This window comes from Diorhabda sublineata, chromosome 10 (assembly GCF_026230105.1).
Source record: "Diorhabda sublineata isolate icDioSubl1.1 chromosome 10, icDioSubl1.1, whole genome shotgun sequence".
Taxonomy (NCBI): Eukaryota; Metazoa; Arthropoda; class Insecta; order Coleoptera; family Chrysomelidae; genus Diorhabda; species Diorhabda sublineata.
Genome location: NC_079483.1, coordinates 4,127,087 through 4,146,864, shown reverse-complemented (window position 1 = coordinate 4,146,864; position 19,778 = coordinate 4,127,087). Strand labels below are relative to the sequence as shown.

The 19,778-nt window shown below is 34.3% G+C and overlaps 1 protein-coding gene across 1 annotated transcript in view; it reads right to left on the bottom strand.

Annotated features, from left to right (window-relative positions):
* Positions 1-19,778, bottom strand: part of LOC130449709 (nuclear hormone receptor FTZ-F1 beta) — a 56,565-nt gene that overhangs the window by 7,187 nt on the left and 29,600 nt on the right. Inside the window, exons 5-12 of the mRNA XM_056787673.1 lie at positions 18,586-18,745; positions 15,169-15,437; positions 12,136-12,315; positions 10,015-10,237; positions 7,060-7,286; positions 6,095-6,355; positions 4,588-4,840; positions 124-278 (exon numbers count right to left, since the gene is read on the bottom strand). Of these exons, the coding sequence (XP_056643651.1) occupies positions 124-278; positions 4,588-4,840; positions 6,095-6,355; positions 7,060-7,286; positions 10,015-10,237; positions 12,136-12,315; positions 15,169-15,437; positions 18,586-18,745 (1,728 nt within the window). The remainder of the gene's footprint in view (positions 1-123; positions 279-4,587; positions 4,841-6,094; positions 6,356-7,059; positions 7,287-10,014; positions 10,238-12,135; positions 12,316-15,168; positions 15,438-18,585; positions 18,746-19,778) is intronic.

Genomic DNA, 19,778 nt, shown 5'->3' with positions numbered 1-19,778 from the left:
AAATTGTAACATTGTGATCATGTGTTGATTGGAAAAAAATATTGAAGTAGAAGAAGAATTGAAGTAGAGATTATACAAAATTTAGTAAGATTGTTATAACTTATGTTTTTTCCCTATACTCACTTGACATGTTCGTTGTAATTCAGGAATTCGTAAAAGTAATTCTCCAAATTTAGCTGGACTTTCAGGATAATGCGATAAAGTATAATCTTGGAGTGCTTTTAAAGCTTTCTCCTGAGATAACCTTACTTTTTCGGCTTCTCGGAGTTCAGAAGTATCTACAAAACAAATCACAACAATAGTCTAATTGGTACGGTTAACAATTTCTAAATCGTCTTGATTTTAGGTCTTTTCTAATTGAAAATTAGTCTTTTTAAAGTCAGGTTGAAAATTGACGTTTCTACCTATTACTGTCTTTAAACAGAAGAGTTCTAATATCAAGACGATTTGAAAATATAAACATATCAAAAGATATAAGAAATTAAAGAAATTTCGTTTTATTTATTCATATCTATTTGTTGGCAAATTTTTTCAGTCAGTGATAAGCTGACAAATCTGTTCCTTTGACTTATATTACGAAGAGTGGTAAAATAAAATGGTGAACAAAGTTTTCTTCGAGGTATAACAAATGTGGTGAGAACATATCGTGGAGCAGACATAAGTTCAGATCACTTTCTGGTAGGTGCCAAAATTAGGATAAAAAAATGAAGAAAACAAATAAACCAAGGATTAAGAAATTTTTATACGACTTGAACGATTTAATGAGAGAAAATATTGAAAGAAAAATAGTTAAGCAGTCGAGAAGAAAGCCACACACTAACTGCTGAAAAAACTGGGACAAAATTGAACAAGCGCCATGATAAAAAATCTCAAGCTGAAAAAATCACAAAAAAGGAAACTTAGACAAAAAATTTGGCAGATCAGAGATGAGAAAAGCATAAGTGAGTATAACAATCAAAGAAAAAAAAGCAGAGAAACTATGTAGGACGAAAAAAAATTATAGAGGAATAGCCTTACTAGACGTCACATACAAAATATTTGCATCAATTTTAAAAAGAAAATTGGAAATATACGCAGAAAAATTGTTAGGAGAGTACCAAGGAGGGTTTATAAAAGGCAGAGGAACATCCGATCAAATTTCCAAGATAAAACAACTGATTATTGGCTATTTTGAATATGAGATACCAACACAGATCCTTTTTGTCGATTTCAAAAGAGCTTATGACAGTGTGAATAGATATTACGAGAACTAGACATTCTAAACAAACTAATTCAAATAATTAAAGAGACATTAGAGGATACAACCAATGTAAAAAAATTGTGTTAAATTGAACATTTCAAAACACAACACGGATTAAGACAAGGCGACCCCCTATTAACGGTACTATTTAATCTAGCTTTGGAAGGCATAATAAGAAGCAGTATCAAGGCATGATATTCGACAAAAACCATCAATGCTTAGTTTATGCTGATGATGTGACGTTGATTACAAGAAACAGAAAGAAGTTTGAAAAAACAACAAAACTATAAATATAAATATAAAACTATAAAAAACTACGAATTGCCGAAAGGAACAGCTGTGCGGCAGTCTTAGAAGAATATTAACATCGAAAGAGACAATTTTAAGACCTACCCTGACTAAACAGAAATTGGAAATCTGGGAGAAAAAAATACTAAGAAGAACTTTTGGAGGAGAGCAGACAGAGTTAGGTTGGGAGAGAAGATCAAACCATTAAATTTACACACTTTTCAATGAATCACCAATCAGCGCGTTTATAATGGCAAGGAGGTTACAGTAGCTAGATTATTTAGAAATGAATGGCCGAAGACAGATTCTTGAAACCAGTTGCATTAAAGATACCAAAGGGCAAGAGGAAAAGAGGTAGACCAAAAAAAGGGTGGAGTGATGTAGTGGAAAAAGATCTTAGTAGGTCTTCCAGAGCTGGAGAGAAAAAGCAAGGGACCGAAAGAAGTGGGTGGAAAAAAATTACAAGGCTATGGACCTAAATGGTCTGCATAGCATATATATATATATATATATATATATATATATATATATATATATTCTCTTCAATTTCTACATGCTACATCTATTTCAACTACTATGTCTTATACCAGAGGTGGGGAACCTTTTTACCATTAGAGGCCACATTTAAATTAGGCAGCAATAAGAGAGCTGACCTAAGAAAGTGACTTTTGTGAAATTATTATAGTTTTTCTATAGATTTAACAATTTATTGCATTATATAGAAAAAATAAAATATAATACTACAAAATTTTAAATATAATATACATATAAAATAATATAAAAAAATACAAAGATATTTTTTTATTCCAAATAAGTTAGTGACTTATTTGGCTTTGTTTTTTGTTTGACAGTAATTGTATATTTGGATCAAGCTTCGTAACACACAGCTTTAAATGATCCTCTAAATGTGTATCAGTAATTTGCGTTCTTAAATTTGTTTTGATTTTTGATATAGGAGAAAAAGTTGTCACGCAACAGTAGGTACTTCTGAAGCAAGAAAGTAAACGGCGAGCATATTCTCGAAGGCATGGATATTCAACAGCATTTTTCCAGATTTCTATGGGATCCTTTTTAGCGTTAAAAAAAAGTTTGTCGTCGTAAAGACAAAACTTTTATCAAAACCTGACCTGTTGATAGCCAGCGAACCTTGCAGTAGTATGGTAAGTCAAAAAAGAAAAAACACACACACATAAGCCGGCTTTTTTTTCGTTTAGTTCATTCTTATTGCAACTTGGGAGCGCTAAAAACTGTTTAAAAAATTAACATTGAGTATCCAAGTCTGAAACGGATAGTCTGTGGACCAAAGCTTCGCTCATGCGTGTTAGGATCCGTTTCAGACTAGATTTCTGACGTCATCTTACAATATGACTGTCTTTGGCGGGATTTTTCGCGCCACTCTCATGGCGTTGATGTACAATAGTTGTTTGAAACGAACTCTACCATTTTGTACTAGGTGGCAAAGGGCCGCACAAGAACCCCACGAAGGCCGCAGGTTCCCCACCTATGTCTTATACCTTAATGTGTTGAAACAAGAAACGACAACCTTTATCAGTTTGCTACTATAACTGTTTTGGTAAGATGGATATGGAACATGGATCTTGTATTAACATTAATTCAAGTTGAAATTCACTTATAATGATCAGCTCTCAACTTTAAAGACTGTTTACAAGTGGTATAAAATATTTAAAAATTAGTTCAAAGATTTGATGCAGTCCCATACTAGCTTTGACTCAATTTTATGAGCGTCAAGGGCTGCTCTGCTCTCTGATAGTTAAATCTCTTTGTATTAAGATAGTTACTGCGCAACGAGCTGCACATGTAACGCGTATGTTTCCGCCTTGAGAATGGAAGGTTTAAATGCCCATTGGGATAGCAAGCTTGCTTCCCCGGTCCATAGATTTTTGCCCCTATTTATCCATTTTCCATTTTTAAGTCATCAGTGTAGAATATTATTGAACCTCGTGGAAACGCCATCCATTGCCGTCAACTATCATAGTTTTTGATAAAACATAGTTTGAAAGTTATAGCAGCATATCTATGAGCATCTTATATTCCTTAAGAATGCTAAAATACTCAGTCAAGTCGCGAGCTTCATGTTACTTGTATGACTTTATTGCTTCACTTTCTATGAAGGTCTTCATTCCACTAAGCACTGATGAGAATGAGGTTCAAGACCACGGTCTTTTCCTTTCCAGAGCACTGTAATCGTAAAACCCAAGTGGAATGAATTGTGAAGCGTTTTGAATGTTGGGGCAAAACAGAAAAAATAGTAAGATATTTGGTGATACGTCCAAGAATTCCTCAAAAGTGCTGATAGTATCCATTACTGCACCAAATGATGAGTTAGCTTCATATGGTTAAAATATTTGTTGCTTTGAGTTCTAAAAATTCCGCGAATTCTTTTAACGCTCACTTCGACCTAACTTTTGACATGGGTTGTAGTGAGCGTTATTCATGACGTCATTAACGACGTTATTAGCGTGACCACAACGATCGAAGTCACCAAGTGGAGCCCCTAAAAGAGCGTTTCATGTGTTATGAACGTTTAATGGAATGCACAGAAAGGGGGCAAGTCTAAAATGTCTTGTAGTGTTACTGTATTTAGGACTGTTACTCGAATTTAGGTTTTTGTTCTTGGCCACCATATGAAAGCTGCATAGCTTTTGATACGTCGTATAACGGATTTGAACATCCAGTTCAATATTTTGCGTTTCAAGCCCCATGTTCCTCCGACCATTCTGCAGCAGTTGTATAGAGCAAAATACTGTTGAAGATGTTGTCTCTATGTCAGTAAAGATTTAATGTTGTTGGTCTTTAAATTACTCCAATGGATGACTCTACTAGGGATAACCTGGCATAAACTAGTCTTTGTTACTTTTATGTGTGATTAAAATGTTTCTACAGGCAAACCAAACCGTAAATACAGTAGATGTTGGTTAAAGAACAATCTGTTTAAAATAGCGAACTAAATTATCACTATTGTAGTTAGTAGTCATAGTCACTGAGCTTCAGCTGTCATACTTTAAATGTACTATTCAATATAATCAGAAGTAGCTTACCGGAAGTAAGTAGAACTATCACCTTCATAGCGATATATTCGTACTGGTCAACTCTTAATCTCCGAAGTTGTTCGGTAAAATTCAGCATCCTTTCTATACACGCTTGCATACCCATTTCGCGCGCTTGCGCCGACGTTATACTTTTTCCTAGTGATATTCTTATTTCTCCTGGTGTAGCCATCGAACGAAAACAACAAGAGAACAAAAGCAATTCACACCAAGAATTTATAAGAAGACATATTTGATCGTCGATCTGTAAACAAATAGAAAATTCATTAAATTCTGGGGTAGACAACAGAAAATAATAGTAGTGGTAAATGTGGCACACTTGCATCTCCAAGTGGATTCTGGTCTAGAGGAACTATCATGCAAAAATATCTTCAAAGTAGATTTCTGCAATATACTAGGTCTTAACACGAATATTAACTCTGTACACCATACACCAACATCTGCAGACGAAGAGACCTCATCTTCTGGCTCTCGCAGAAACCAAGGTGAACTCAATAACATTTAAGGTTAATCTTGTACATTCTGGATACTACTTACAGACCCGATTCAGGTATAACTTTGAACTCACCGTCTTCGTTAGGAACGACATATCTTGCCAGCGGGAGGAGAATTTTGAGCCTTCAGAATTGGATGTTGTGCTGTTTAAAACAACGACTCAAGAACAAAATTATTTTACTTCCTATACAGACACCCGCTACAAAACTGACGTGAGGAGAGGAAGGCTGAAGATTTTTCCAACAGTCACTCATCTATGAACAAACCGGAATCCTCGATCGAGATATGGACTTTGCTAGCCTCTTAGATCCATTTCTGTCAACAGACCTTGATTTGTACAACGCGACCGAACATGCACCACTCAAAAGCTTGGAGATAAAATCGATTACCTCTTTTCAGATTACAAACTAATTACAGAACCATGTAAACTAGAAATTCAAACATGGAGCATTTTCGAAAAGTCTAGTATTTTTAAATGATATTTTTCTAGAATTGCTATGTTTGGAGTTGGATACAACGTCCTATAACTCCAGGTGGGTTTCAATGTGGCATTGGGTAGTACCAGATTGTTGTTATTGTCAGTTGGAATCTTGCACCTACTAATCAGTACTATTCACTCAATTTTAGACCCAATTGCTTTCTCTTGGTAAGTATATGTGTTCTTTAGGTTAGCTGTCGGTCCAGACAAATTCCAAGGTTTTTTACACTTTTTTTGCTACATAATAGTTGGATAGGTCTCCTTCCTTTGGGTGTAGTAAACACTTTTAATTCTCCAAGTTTTTAAAATTGTGGAAATAGCGTCCAAATTTGTCAGCAATATTTGGTGCTAATGAAATAGAAGTATAGTAGTGTCATCTGTATATGTTGCAGTTATGTGTCGTGTAATTTTGACTTGAAAGAGTTTGTTCTGCAGGTAGGATTATAGGATGAGAGAGGTTTTTCCTAAAGAAGGCAGCTATTATCATTTTTTTTTGTAACTTATGATAATGGCTAAATAACTCACAGATATATTTTTAAATAGTGGAAGACTCTTGCACCATTTGACGATCTTGTATAGTCTGTGATCGGCTATATTGCAAAGGTTGGCAACGAAATCTGGATTTGTGTCCGCTGAACCAGCCAAAGCAGTCCCGGCTAAAAGGGGATGGGTGGATAGATTGTGTACTGCGCCACTGGAGCCTTCTTTACCTAAATGGCCGTCGGTGCTTAGTTTGGTTAATTCGGATTCATTGTAATGCCAAAGGTGTTCAACTTCCATTATTTCCTAAAAAACACATATTTATAAAACTTTTAGACTCTAATTACAAATTGTACAAATGATAAAAAAATTGCTACTTTTTTGGCGTTTAGCTATCTTTTCTGAAATTGAATTTTTCAATTTTCAATTGAAAATTAGGGTGCTTTTTTGATATTGCGTCAAAATAAGGTTAAAAAATAAATAATGCAAATTAAATAAATTAAATTTTAAATAGGTACCCAAGTTTCCACCAAATTTCGTGAAAAAAAATGTTTCACAGAAATTTTGAAGTTATGCGAAGAAAGTGTAAATACAAATGTTGTACATATTTTCATCACCTACAACTTTGCCTTTCCACTTCTTTCCATAGGACTTGTAGTTTTACCGGAAATAGACATAAACCGATTTTTATCCTTAAAAACTCACTCCCTCCCCTCTCGTCTTAATTTTCCATTCATTTTTATTATATTCTCCCTAATTTCCAATGGGTTTCATCCTACTCTGATTTTTTTGGTTTCAAAAATTATCAACCCTGGCCTACAAACATTTTCACATCTTCAATCCACATGATTGAAACATATTTTTATAACCACTCATGTCATTTTAAACCGTCTAGATTCACAAAACGAAACATTTGAATATAGTAGATATCATTGGTATTGTACAGGGAGCACACATTATTAACCAAAGATCTTAAATGATCTCATGACGTGGAATTTATTGTTAAATACCTGCAATAATGGAGGAACACCTTTTGATCCGGGGAACATACGTTTGGTATGTGACATTTGAGGATCGGGTGGTTCTAATTTGACAGTTAAACCTGGATGACCGTCTCCCATGTGTCTTAAATCCGTAGCGCTGGCTCTTAGATCCGAATGATTTGTTAAAGATGGCGGTAAGGAGTAACTGCATTGGTATGTTGATCTACCCCCTCTGGTTCGATCTTCACGGATAGCTATATCATTCAAAAATATTTATTAAGACATAAGTTGGTAATAATCCTTTAAGTATATACCAAAATGAATGTCATTTATTTTACTATTGGAATGAATTAAAAATAAGCCAAGTATCAATACCAAATTGAGAAAAAATTTATTCAAAATTTGTAAATAATGTTCTCAATTTAAATAATTGTACTATTATTATTCACACCATTTGATACTACTAAATTTGTTATAAATGATTAAATAATAATTGTTACTTTCACCCCCAAGAAGAAAAAGGAAAATGAGTATATTTAATAATAAAAAGACAAAGAATAAAGTGAGTACATTGGAGATATTTCTACGAAAGAGATAACTAACAGAGTAAGAAAAGCAAATTAAATATAGTATGCTCTCAAATAAGACAATTTTTGGGAAAAAATAAATGAAACCATACAAATGAAGGTATACAACGCAATAATAGCCCTGGATAATAAACAAAAAGACTAAATTCTCTGAAGATGATAACATGGTTATCAAAACGTGCGACAGACACTGTGATTGTGAGTGTTAATGTAGTGGTAACGTAAACAGTGTGTTCAGTAAAGAAACAGAGCAGAATGATGGCAGTAGAAATGAAACAACTGAGGAAAACTGAATCTCCAATACTCAGACATTCAAAAGAGCAAGAATCCTAGTCAAAAATTATAAAATACTTTTCAATAAGCATCTGATTTTGTTAATTTCGTTGCCACCTTATAAATCTATTTCCACTAAATCATAAATGATTTAGGTAGATAATTATTTGGAGCCTATTTTAATTTGATATTAGTTTAACAAAAATGAACTGATAAAAAATTGCTTTAATAGACTCTGAGGTTCGAAATAGTAGAGCCTTAACGGTTAAAGTAGTAGTCCAATTGTAGTCCATTTTTTTAATAGTGGATTCTCTAGCTCAATCATACTTTAATGACAGTTTGACAATACTAAGTGATGTTTTTAGCACTCAATTCAATGAATAATCATAAGGAACATTTTCCAATTTTTCATTCAATTTAATTTTTATAGTGTAAATTATGTGTGGATTTTAGAATTGCAGATTTGTGAGGATGCACTGTTTTGATTCAACAATATAAAAAGTAATTAAAGAAGTCACTTAAACTATTCATCTCAATTTTGTTTTGTCTTTTTTGGGTTTTTGTCTTTTAAATAAGACTCAATGAGGATTTTGTTCATCTTTTGAAGTTTCTGTCTATGTATCCCCTCTTTTCTCAGTTTGTTCTGCACCTGTTAACAGTTCTTAAGGCTTAAAATTACCTTCTGTATCATCTTTATCGATGACTGTAGGTAGTCTTTCTATGGCCTCTGTAACTTTTGTTTTTCAAAATTTTTAGATTTTTTCCATCTTTTCAATGGTAGGTTTCTTCCCTGATAGCTTTAACTTTGGCTCTTATTTTTTTCTCTTTCCTTTCCAAGTTTTTTTTGTGATTCCTCTTTTGTTTTTCCATTTATAATTCGTAGGATCTGTGTACACTACATCCTAAACTCGTTAAATCTATGGGTACATTTCAGGATTGTTAAATACTTTCCTTTGTTTTTTTTTTATTTTTTTTAATTTTATTTCCATTACTTCAATTTAGTTTTTTTTTTCGGATAGCTTCAACTTTAGCTCTTTTTTTGCCTTTTTGAGTATTGTGATACTTTCCTTTGGTTTGTTTATTTTTAGATTTATTTCCATTTCTTCAATGGTAGTATGGTAGTTTTCTTTCCTGATAGCTTTAATTTTAAATTTTAGTTTTTCTTCATAAATCCTCTTTTATTCTTGCCATTATAATTAAAAGTGTGTGTTTGTGTGTTTTAATCTTGTGTTTGGGATGTTTTCAGATATGTTAGCTTTATCTTTGGTTAAAATTTCCAAGTGTCAAGCATGGGGTTGCTTTCAAAACTTAGGTCAAGTTTATTAGGCTATTTTTAAATGAACACATGCAAAAAAAGTCAATTTCTATTACACCATTTTCTGTACAAATATTATCTGTATCAAGTTGGAGTAAATTTTAGCAATACTTTTAACGTTTTGAATTTTTTTGATTTCTGTATGATATAATTATATTAAAAGTGACCTATCCTCATGCAAATAAACCTTTGAATTCAAGTTATTGTATTCTGGAACATGTTTCTGTACTCTACGGAATTTTACTAGATCTCTCATTCAAAATCGTCACCATTTTGTTTAAAAATAGGTTTGAGCTACCCTAACGTGAAAATAGTCCCCTAGCTCGCAGAGTTCGATTTTGATGCTTTTTAGTCACACCCTAAGGTAATCACACCTTCCAACAATGATTTCCAATATTCGACGGTTCATTTTCATAATTTTTTTCCCCAAAAAAGATTTGTTCAGATTAATTAATAGTTAAAAATATTTTTCTTGGTGTAAGATTTGCTATGACTGATTAATGAATGAAAATATTTTGCTTAGACAAATTAATTGTAGGCAATATATTTCTCAGTATATTTGTTCAGACTAATTAATGGTTGAAAATATGTTTCTTAATGTTAGACTTGCTAAGACTAATTAATGGTTGACGATAGTTTTCTTAGTGTAAGATTTGCTCAAGCCATTAAATTGATAAAAATAATTTTCTTAGAGTAAGATTTGCTAAGACACACATGAAGGGAAGCTCTTTTTGTTATCAAAAATGATAAAATGTATTGTAACGTTACCAGACACAGAAAACATAAACAAATTAATAGAACATTTACCTTCTAATTTCATTCCGCATTGAAGACATTTTTCGAATCGACAAGCGGGACATTTTTTTCTAGTAGCTACAGTAACCGGACATTGCGCTCCCCTAAGACACACATAGTTTTTTCTATTCTGAACCGTCCTCTTGAAGAAACCTTTACAAGATTCGCAACTAAAGATACCGTAATGGAAACCTGATATTTTATCTCCGCATATAGGACATGGACTATTAATAAGCTAAAAGAAAATATTAAATTATAGCAGTACTATTATTTGCAAGATTATGTTTCAAATTACATAAGTTACATTGATTTTCGCAATTAGCAAGTCTAGATGGTTCCATTACTATCAGTGTATAGAACAATTTTTCTTGGAAATAGGAAATAAGTGTAGATTCAGTTTGAGATTGGAAATTGAGACATACAGCAGTACTTAAATCAAAGAAACCAAAATCACTAAATTTCTTTTCTTTCTTTTTGCTCATACTTTTTCAAGTGTCAATAGAGGGTTTTGGTCCATCTTATATACATTTAAACTAATATTTTTCATCTTTTTGAATTTTTCTGAATTCCTTTGAAATTTTCCTCTTTTAACCCACAAGTTCCATTATTTTACCTATCAATTTCTTTCTTGATCTTCTACTTTGTTTTTAATGGAGTTTCAATACCAATTCCTGTTTAATATTAATTTTTTCTATTATTGTTTCTTGTTTTGTTACTTTTCTAAGTTTGAATATTGTCCTCTTTAGTTTTGCCCCTATTTTTTTAAGCATTTCTGGCTGATGAAACTGCAGAGAACACCTCTCTGTCAAAGCATACCTGTTCTGGTACAATGATAGCTCAAAAGCTAATCACTCTCCAGAAGATAAAGTCTAAATTAGTGAGGAACTGTATACATACCCTAGAAAAAGTTAGTATAGCACATTTATGATACCATAGGTGCCAGTGTTAGATTACCTTGGAAATGAAGAAGAAGGTTTTTTAGTCGAATAAGAATCAGCAAAAGACAAGATAGGTCCAGAGACTTTTTATGGCTTTGTAGCAAGCCTTCATCAAGCCTCTATTTCAAAAATGTATCGATGAAAAGGCTTAAATTCGGTTGACATGAAAACCAGTTCAACAACAGGTAAAACAAGTCATCAAATGTGATTCTCCTAAGTTTACATTAAATCTTTTAGTTTAGTTACAATCGTAAAAATGTAGGGATAATAGCAAACTTAATAGTCACCTGGAAAGAATGAAGTTGATGAAAGAGTGTAAGACAAAAAGTGGTGCCATTGGAAAGCACTATGCAGACTTAGGTGTAGGAGAATAGATGAGGAAGACCTCGAATGGGCATCTTAGATGTCGAGGAGAATGTCAAAACTATAGAATCTAATTTAAAGGATGTGCCTGAGCACAACACTTTGACATTAAATGAAGGATACCACAATAAACCTGTCAAGGCTGCATTGGTAGACGTTAAATTCCTATTATGACACATTACACATAATTAGGTTTAGAAGATTAGATGAGAAAGATCCCAAATCGCCTTTTTACATGGCCAGGGAGAGTATCAAAATTCTGGAGTCTAATTTAAAGTATGTGCCAGGGCACAACATTTTATGTTGACTAAAGGATACCACAATAAACCTGTCAAGGATGCAATGGTAAACATTTCATTTTCATTGTGAGACAGTACGGACTCAGGTTTAGTAGATTTTCTCATTTTTTTTCAAAATTGTTTGTTGTATATTTTACGATTGATGCTGCTGTTGTGTTATCTACTTCCCTTCTCACATCTTTATTCCATTAATCTTCTATTCATTACCTACTAAATTTTTGTCGAAGTATTCACCTTCTTTATTATTTCTGTCAGCATATTTCAAAGATATTCATATGTTTTTATATTTTATTTTTTCGTTGTATCAGTCATTTTTTATTTAATTTAATTTCCATTTCCTTTAGCTATTGAATTTTTTTATTGCTGGTGAGTAAGATATGTGAAGAGTCAGCTACACAATTTAATCAAGGAGATAGGGTTATAAAATTGATCAGAGGATCAACAAAACAGAATTATACAACTACCAGACAACAAATGGAGCCTTTACACTTATAAAATACCATTTGCAGGAAAATACTTTACAAAAAATGTACCTGTTGTCGGGATATTCCTGTTTGAGCTGGCAGAGACGCATGTATAATACCGGTTTTATCTTCGGATTCCTCCAAACCATCTTGTTCTGTAGAATATTGTAGATTTTCGTCTTGCAAACTCCTATAGATTAAATTATGTTGGTGTAATGGACTATTGTGAATATTAGGCATATGTCGACCCTAAAATAAAAATTACAATTTAATATACCACTTATTTTAAAAAATAAATGATTTCATTTGTTTTAATAATTTAATTAATTTTAAAACATACTGTATAATGAAATACAGAGCAATATAGTTTGTATTATTGGTTTATATTTATTTCATCTATCAAGTCTGTACAGTTTTATTTTTATTAATAATCTATTGTTGGATTACTTGAAATATTATCATACGAAGTGAAGAGTCATTTCTTTGTCTGTGTGACTTTTTGTGGAAATTTCGTTATGGATCTGGAACAAACGGTAAGGATCTAGAATATTCGAATCGGGTCAGGAACATGTTACAATGCCAACAAAACAAGCGCAACTTTGTTAAAAAGGGAAAGTTTGATTTGGTAATATGTTAATAACATGATAAATGTTTTATGTAAATAGTGTTGTGCTAAATGGAAATAAATCAGAATAAACTTGTACAAAATAAATATTCGAATCAAATTGTTGGGATTAATACCATTAGAAAGGATTATAAAAAACCAAGGATATTAATTTGTTATGCCATTAATGTAATCATTCCAAAAACCGCAACAATTATAATTATACTAAATAGAAGATAATCAATTGGATATTAACATTCTACTGTTTTTAACTTTCGTAATAACTTAATTATTGTAATTAACATGAAAATATGTTATTAAAATTATTTAATTGATATCAGTTTGTAATTAAAGCCCAGTTACCATAATATAAATTATATATTAGACAGGTGTAGGTATTAGAAACATACAGTTGGATATTAAAGAGCTATTAGTGAACAGAATCATTCTGAAAACAATTTTAATAAAGAAAGTAAACATGAAGTGAGAATATTTCTTTTATCATAGTTGCTTCTTATATTTTTTCCATGTATTTTCATTTTACAACAAGGTTTTGAAGATACATTCCACATTTAAACTAAACAACATTAACTACATTCCTGTAAGAGCTCACAGTGACCCCTGAGATTTCCATTCTACCAACATAAAAAGGTTATGGTCACTGTGTATTAAATTTATACATGGAACAGACATTTTAATCACTGTAGGGCTCCAATATGGTGATTTAGTTAACACGTGCAGATTGAAATAATTGTTATGGTTTGGAGTAAAATTTATTTCAGTATGGATTCCCATCAAATAATGGTTCACTTCCACTAAGTTAGGATTTCTGAAACTGTTAGTGTTATTTATACCAAGTTATCTTCTTCAGAGACTGAAGGAAGTTAACCTTTAGTTTCTGAAGACGACTGAAGAAAGTTCACCTTCAGTCCCTGAAGATGATAACTTAGTTATCGAAACGCGCATAGGACAGTGTAATTGTGAGTGTTGGTATAGTGGTGGTGTAAATAGTGTCACATTTGTTAAATGTACACTTCTGTTCATTGAAATGACATACAAGCTTGGGACAAATGTTTGCAATTTTTTAACTGTGTAAATTTACTTGTAATTTGTTGCCATTTTTTCATTTTTCAATAATTATCAACCTTTTCAGTTCAGCCATCTTTCGATTTAGCATTATTGGCATTGGCATTAACTGAAGAGGCATTAAGTACACTTTTACTTCAACTGAAGTCAAGCTATACCTCCTCAATGAGTTCCTTAAAAAGTACTATGGCATAAGAAAGCACTAAGAAAAATAGTCTAGCAGAAGATCCGATTCAAGGGAAAGAGGAGGAAGAACTCCCTAATTCTATAATGTCTCAGTGTTGTAAAAAATACTTTGGACAAGAAAATAGTAGAAGATCTAACCGTCTTGAAACAGATATAAGATTTTATTAGAACTAGCAGAAGAGCAGACTCTTAGAGAAGAAGAAGAAAGAAACCCCTAGTTCTAGAAGTAGTGTCGGAGAAGATTCGACTTCCTTAAAAACGATACAGATACAGAAGTTTATTAGAACTCTGGAGCTGTAGAAAACAAAAACATACATAAGAGTCAAGAGATACTAAGAGGGCAAATAGTAGTAGAAGAGCATTCCTATAAAAAAGAGTTTTGAAAATAGTGTGTTGGTAAGGGACCTCCAATCCGAGGGAACGTAATGAAACCATTTCTTCAAAATCACTGGTATATTTTTAGCTTACACATTGAATAACAGCTAATTTTATCTAACACGTGAAGTGACCTCTGGCAACGTCGATGACCGTATGTTTAACCGTAATAACAACTGTCTATCCATAATTTATGCTGATTCGGATACATATACAAAATATGATGTACCTTGACATTATTTGATCGAATGTTATAGTTAGAAGGTTTGTTATTTATTATCGTCGCGTTTCTAACGAGACGTGTCTTTTAATCGGATCGAATTAGACGTTTTTGATTAATCGTGGTTTACAACCTTATTAGTTTTTAACTACCTTCTGGTTCAACAATTCTCACAATAGGAGGAAACCAAAAGGGAAGAAGCACCTGTTCTGCATCACTCCAATAGCTTCTTTGGAATGTAGAGATCTCTAGGTTTAAGCAAAAATAAGCCACACCTCTTTACAGAGTTCCTTACAGGGTACTACGACAACAGGAAGCACTAATAAGAATTCTTTTATATACCTTGTCAATGAAAAACAAATGCAAAAAAATTGTATGGACAATAAACTGGTAGGAGAGAAAGTCTAACCTTCAAACAAACAAAAATACAAGAGTTCATTAGAATTCTGGAGTTGTAGATGATGAAAACAGCACTGATAATAAGACCTCTATTATCTAAGTTAAAATTTCAAGAACCGTTAGTGGTTTACACACTATCAACACTTACAATTTCACTGTCTGACGCCAGTTATCATCTCCAGAGACCGAAGGTAAACTGTTTAATTGTACTTAGATATTTTAATGTATTTACCTGTACTGGACTATGTGTCGGCGAAAACTGTTGTGTAGGTGATACAGAAACGGAAACGCTACTATAACTGCAACAGCTCGAATGGGAGGCGTCGCTGTTATTTCTACTAAGATTCGGCGTTAGGGTTACGTGACGTTGTGTCAATGGCGATTGATTCGGGGAGCTAAAAACGCTATAAGCGGAGTGGACGGCTGAATCGGGTGAGGGAGTCGGTGGCACGTTAAGACCTTTGTGCATCATGAGATCTTTGTGACTAATTATTGGAACTCCTGAAAAAAAAATCGTTTGAAATATTTGTAAAATATTCGTTCCAAATTTAAGAATAAGTTGTAAACATAGAATAAAAAACATTTAAATGTATAACAAAATTAATGGGGAAGTTGATTGTTTTGTATTTTCTTTTTGAACATGAGGCAGGCATTTGACAAGGTTTGATAATGGAATTTCTTAGTTCCTTAGTGTTTTTGGACCAAAATTTTATTTTATATATTATTTGATGTCCTTACATCAGATACCACTACAACAGGCACATTTGCAGCTGCACTTCCAGTACTTTTCAGGATAAGGAGAAGAATGAAAAGACAGATAAATATCAAAATGTCATTAGAAAACTAAATAATATTTTATAAATAATCATATCAACATAGACTAAAGGTGAAATAAAATCAACCTCTAATTCAACCTAGAGGACTAAAAAAAGGTGGCCAGTAGACCCGAAGTAAAGTCAGTAATATTGTTACCGATTGTGAAAAGTTCACTGCATTGTCTTTAGACGAAAAAAAAGCTGTGTTGAAGCAGAAGCGAGCTTGTTTTTGACGAACCAATTCGCTCGTCGTTTCCATACATAATACGCTTGTGGAGTCCTCCATATTGGTTTTTTTGCGTTCAAAATCGAACGGGTACAAGACAATTGATGACTGATGTTCTTGATTTAATACCTCACACAATATTGACATTTCGGAAACTTTTTTACTTATACTTTTGTTTACAATTCACAGTTGATTCAGTCATTAAGAACTTTGTCCACAATTAACGCAATTGAGACACTATTTTGATAATTTCTGTAGCCACCAGTAAAAGTTTTTGTATGGTTTGGATCTTAACGTTAGTGAGGGAGTGCAGTGACTGCCCCCTTCGGTCGCGCCTACGTGGGCATGAGTAGGGGGGTGTAAAGGACGGCCCATGTTTATGGGCTTAATCCAATGTGGAAGCAACCGTGCCAAGGGATGAATGGTACCTGAGCTCTCTAATCAGGTATAGTAAGCAATGCCTGCAGGAAACCTGGCGAAATTCCCAGATCCTTACAAAATCAGGATGAAGAAATCTGGCGAAATTCCAAGATCCTCACAAGATCAGTATAAAGGTACCGGAGCTCTTTAATCAAGTATAGTAAACAATGCCTGTGAGAAACCTGTCAAAATTCCAAGGTCCATGCAAGATCAGGAACCATGACAAATTATCCTCTTCCTCCCGTGGGCTCCAATCAAACAGGAACGGAAACCCACTATTCCTAAAGCATCAGTTTCTACCTATATCTAAAGGTGCTTTTGACAAGGCCGAGACAACACAACATCAATAGTATCTTCGGTTTCTAATCTTCTCCAAACAGGGTTTCAAACTAGGAGATCAAGGTGGGGACTCCCGTAGTTTACCTACTAAGCCGCCAACTTCTGTTATCTCCGTCCAACCAGGGACTATTACTTCTGGTTGGTGAGTCTTTCCGTGTATGATGCTCAATTCGTTACGTTTATGTGATATCGTTAAACCAGGCAGCCGTCTACAATCTTTTGCTTAAGAATTCTCTCTGTATATTATGTAGCAACCATTGGCCAACATTCTACCTTTTACAGCGCCACCTGGACGATATTATCAGGATTTATTCTGCCGACAGTTTCCTCTACTTCCTCTCGCAAGCTCTTCCAGTAGTTACATACGAAGAACGAGTATTTGGCATCATCTGAGTCGTTCTAGTGCGTCCGATTGTTGCCGCATCCTGTCGTGTTATATCTGAGCTGCTTCTGTTTATCCTCTTATTCTCAAAAGCCAGGAGGTCCATAGGAATTATACCTGCAGCCACTAGGATAACTTGTGCAGAGACAGTCCGGTAGGAGCTGGCGATTCTCAGTGCACCTTGTCTCTGTACGATCGTCATCGTTTGGCAGTGTTTCTTTATTCTCAGGGCGTCTGACCAGATCTCCGCTCCATACAGAAGATTTGAGTGAGTTGTCGCCATCAGCAGCTTTCGTTTCTCCAGCAGTGGTCCTTTAATATTTGCTATTAAGCGGATCAAAAATGCTGTCCTCTCGGCCGCTTTTTGAACTGTCTTTCGTATGTGGGACAAGAAAGACATCTTTGTATCTAAGGTCAGTCCCAATAACTTTATTTTTCATCTAGACTCTATTTCGTCCGTCCCGATCTCAATGTGCAGTCTTGTCTATCCGTTTCCTTGTAAGAAACATCAGCTCAGTTCTGCAGATTGTTAAGTGATCACAACTATGATTTCATCGGCGTAAGCAACGAGAAGCACGCTAAGAGGCAATTCCAGTCTAAAATAGTCTATCCCATAGGTCCTGTCCCAGTATAGATCCTTAAGCGATCCCTGCGGTAATTTGTCTAATCACCTGTCCTTCTGTCGTCGTAAATTATTCGTCTCTTTCTCCCCACTTATGTCATATAGTATGGGATCCCGAAGAGGTCTTTAAGTGCCTCTAGGATGTCCACCCACCTTGTCGAGTTGAAGGCATTCCTTATATCTAGTGGGTCGGTGGGTCACCTTTGCCATTGGGAAAAAGAACTAGCCTCCGTACCTTTCAGCGGTCGCCGGAAGGTGCCTGTTGTCATAAACTTGTTGTACAGGTCCAGGAGGATCTCACTTTGACCATTAATTGAAGAATATCGGCCGGTATCTCGTCTGGGCTCGGTGCCTTACCAGTTCTCATCGCGTTTGATGCTCTCATGTGTTCCTCTTGAGTAAAGGTGAAGGCAGTTGTAGTCTCAGTATAGCCGCGTTCGTCGGTATTGGGTGTATCGGGAAAAGTGGATCATAATCCCTGGTTCTACGCTCATTGAACATCGAGTTGGTTCCTAAAGCTGTAAAGCTGCACAAGCAGATACTGACTTCACGAAAGAATAGTTGCAAGATTGATGCAGTGACTGGAGCTATAATTTGCTCTCTATCTGGAAGCTGAACCAAGCAATCGCAGTTTCTAAATCCTAATTCATGCAAAGGTTCAAGCAAAAGCGTCCGATCAGCTTTTGGTAATTTCAAGTGGCATATGTGCTTAACGGTCCATGATTCTGTTATGAACTATGTGCTTTATGGGGAACTCATAATTTGTTTTAAAAACTAAAATCTTTAGAAGTGAGTGAGATTTTTTTAACAATTTAATTTACAACAAATAACATATGAATACAAACCTGTTACAGGATGTCGTTGGCTAAGTAGCGGTGAGTTACTGGGGGTACTATGCAACGAATAGTTTCCCATAGGAGGCTGCTTCAGTCTGAGAATAGGGCTATCTTTTGAATCGCTTATCGAGGGCGGTTTTGATTGAGGAAGCGAAAGATTTTCAGGTACCTAAAAAATTTCCTATATAAAAATATAATATAAAATTTCGTAATAAAATCTGATTAATATGTTTTGTATAAAACAAAACAATGCTTTTGATTGAAAACTTCCTCTATAATTCTGCATCAAATTACGATGTTACCCACGTTGCATAAAAAAAAATTACATTCAATTTATCTATGGGACAATCACTCTTTGACTCTTCATATCAGACATGTCAATAGACTGCTGGTTAGCTAAACAGTCTAAATATGGTGACAAAAGTCAAGAGGGCCAGACTCAGATGGCTAGGTCACTTGGAGCGTACGCCTGAGAAGCGCGGTGAGCTGAAACCCGAGGGTCGGCGACTGCCTGGACGAACGCGCCAATGATGGCTGGATGATGTCGGAGAGGACCTTCGATAGCGAGGTGTGAGAGGGGTAGAGACGCCGAGCGCTGGACTGTGATGACTGGAGGAATGTGGTGGATGAGTTCAAGGCTCTTCGAGAGCTGTAGTGCCAGAGGTAGTAGTAATCATTCCCAATTAACATGCTTTCCACATTGCATGAATAATAATTACAATATATTTATCTATGAGGGAATCACGTTTTAACACTTCATGTCAAACATGTCAATTGACTGGTGTGAACTAAACAGTCCAAATATGTGTGGCTCGCAATAATGCCTCAAATTGTTCTGACCAAATGGTTTCCTTTTTTGGATATTGTGTCTAACTCTCCGTAAAAAGCTGCAGATTAATTTTTCACAAAGTTTTACTTACTCTGTAGTGAAATGATTTCAGTTCGTTGTTGAAATGTAAATACCATTAAAAAAACTAATAAACGCTTAAGTTAAAGCATTGAAGTGACGTTTAAGTAGTTTTGCATATTTTTAAATTTATTATAGAAGCCAAAATATAAAGTATTTTGTCAAATTGATACCTTGTATACTATTGGAACTGTTAAGTTTAAGTTGGTATCAATAAATTCGTCAAGAATAATGTTGGCTAAACTGCTCTTGTAAAAAAAAAATGAAAAGTCAGTCCCCGAGTAAAAAAAGAAAA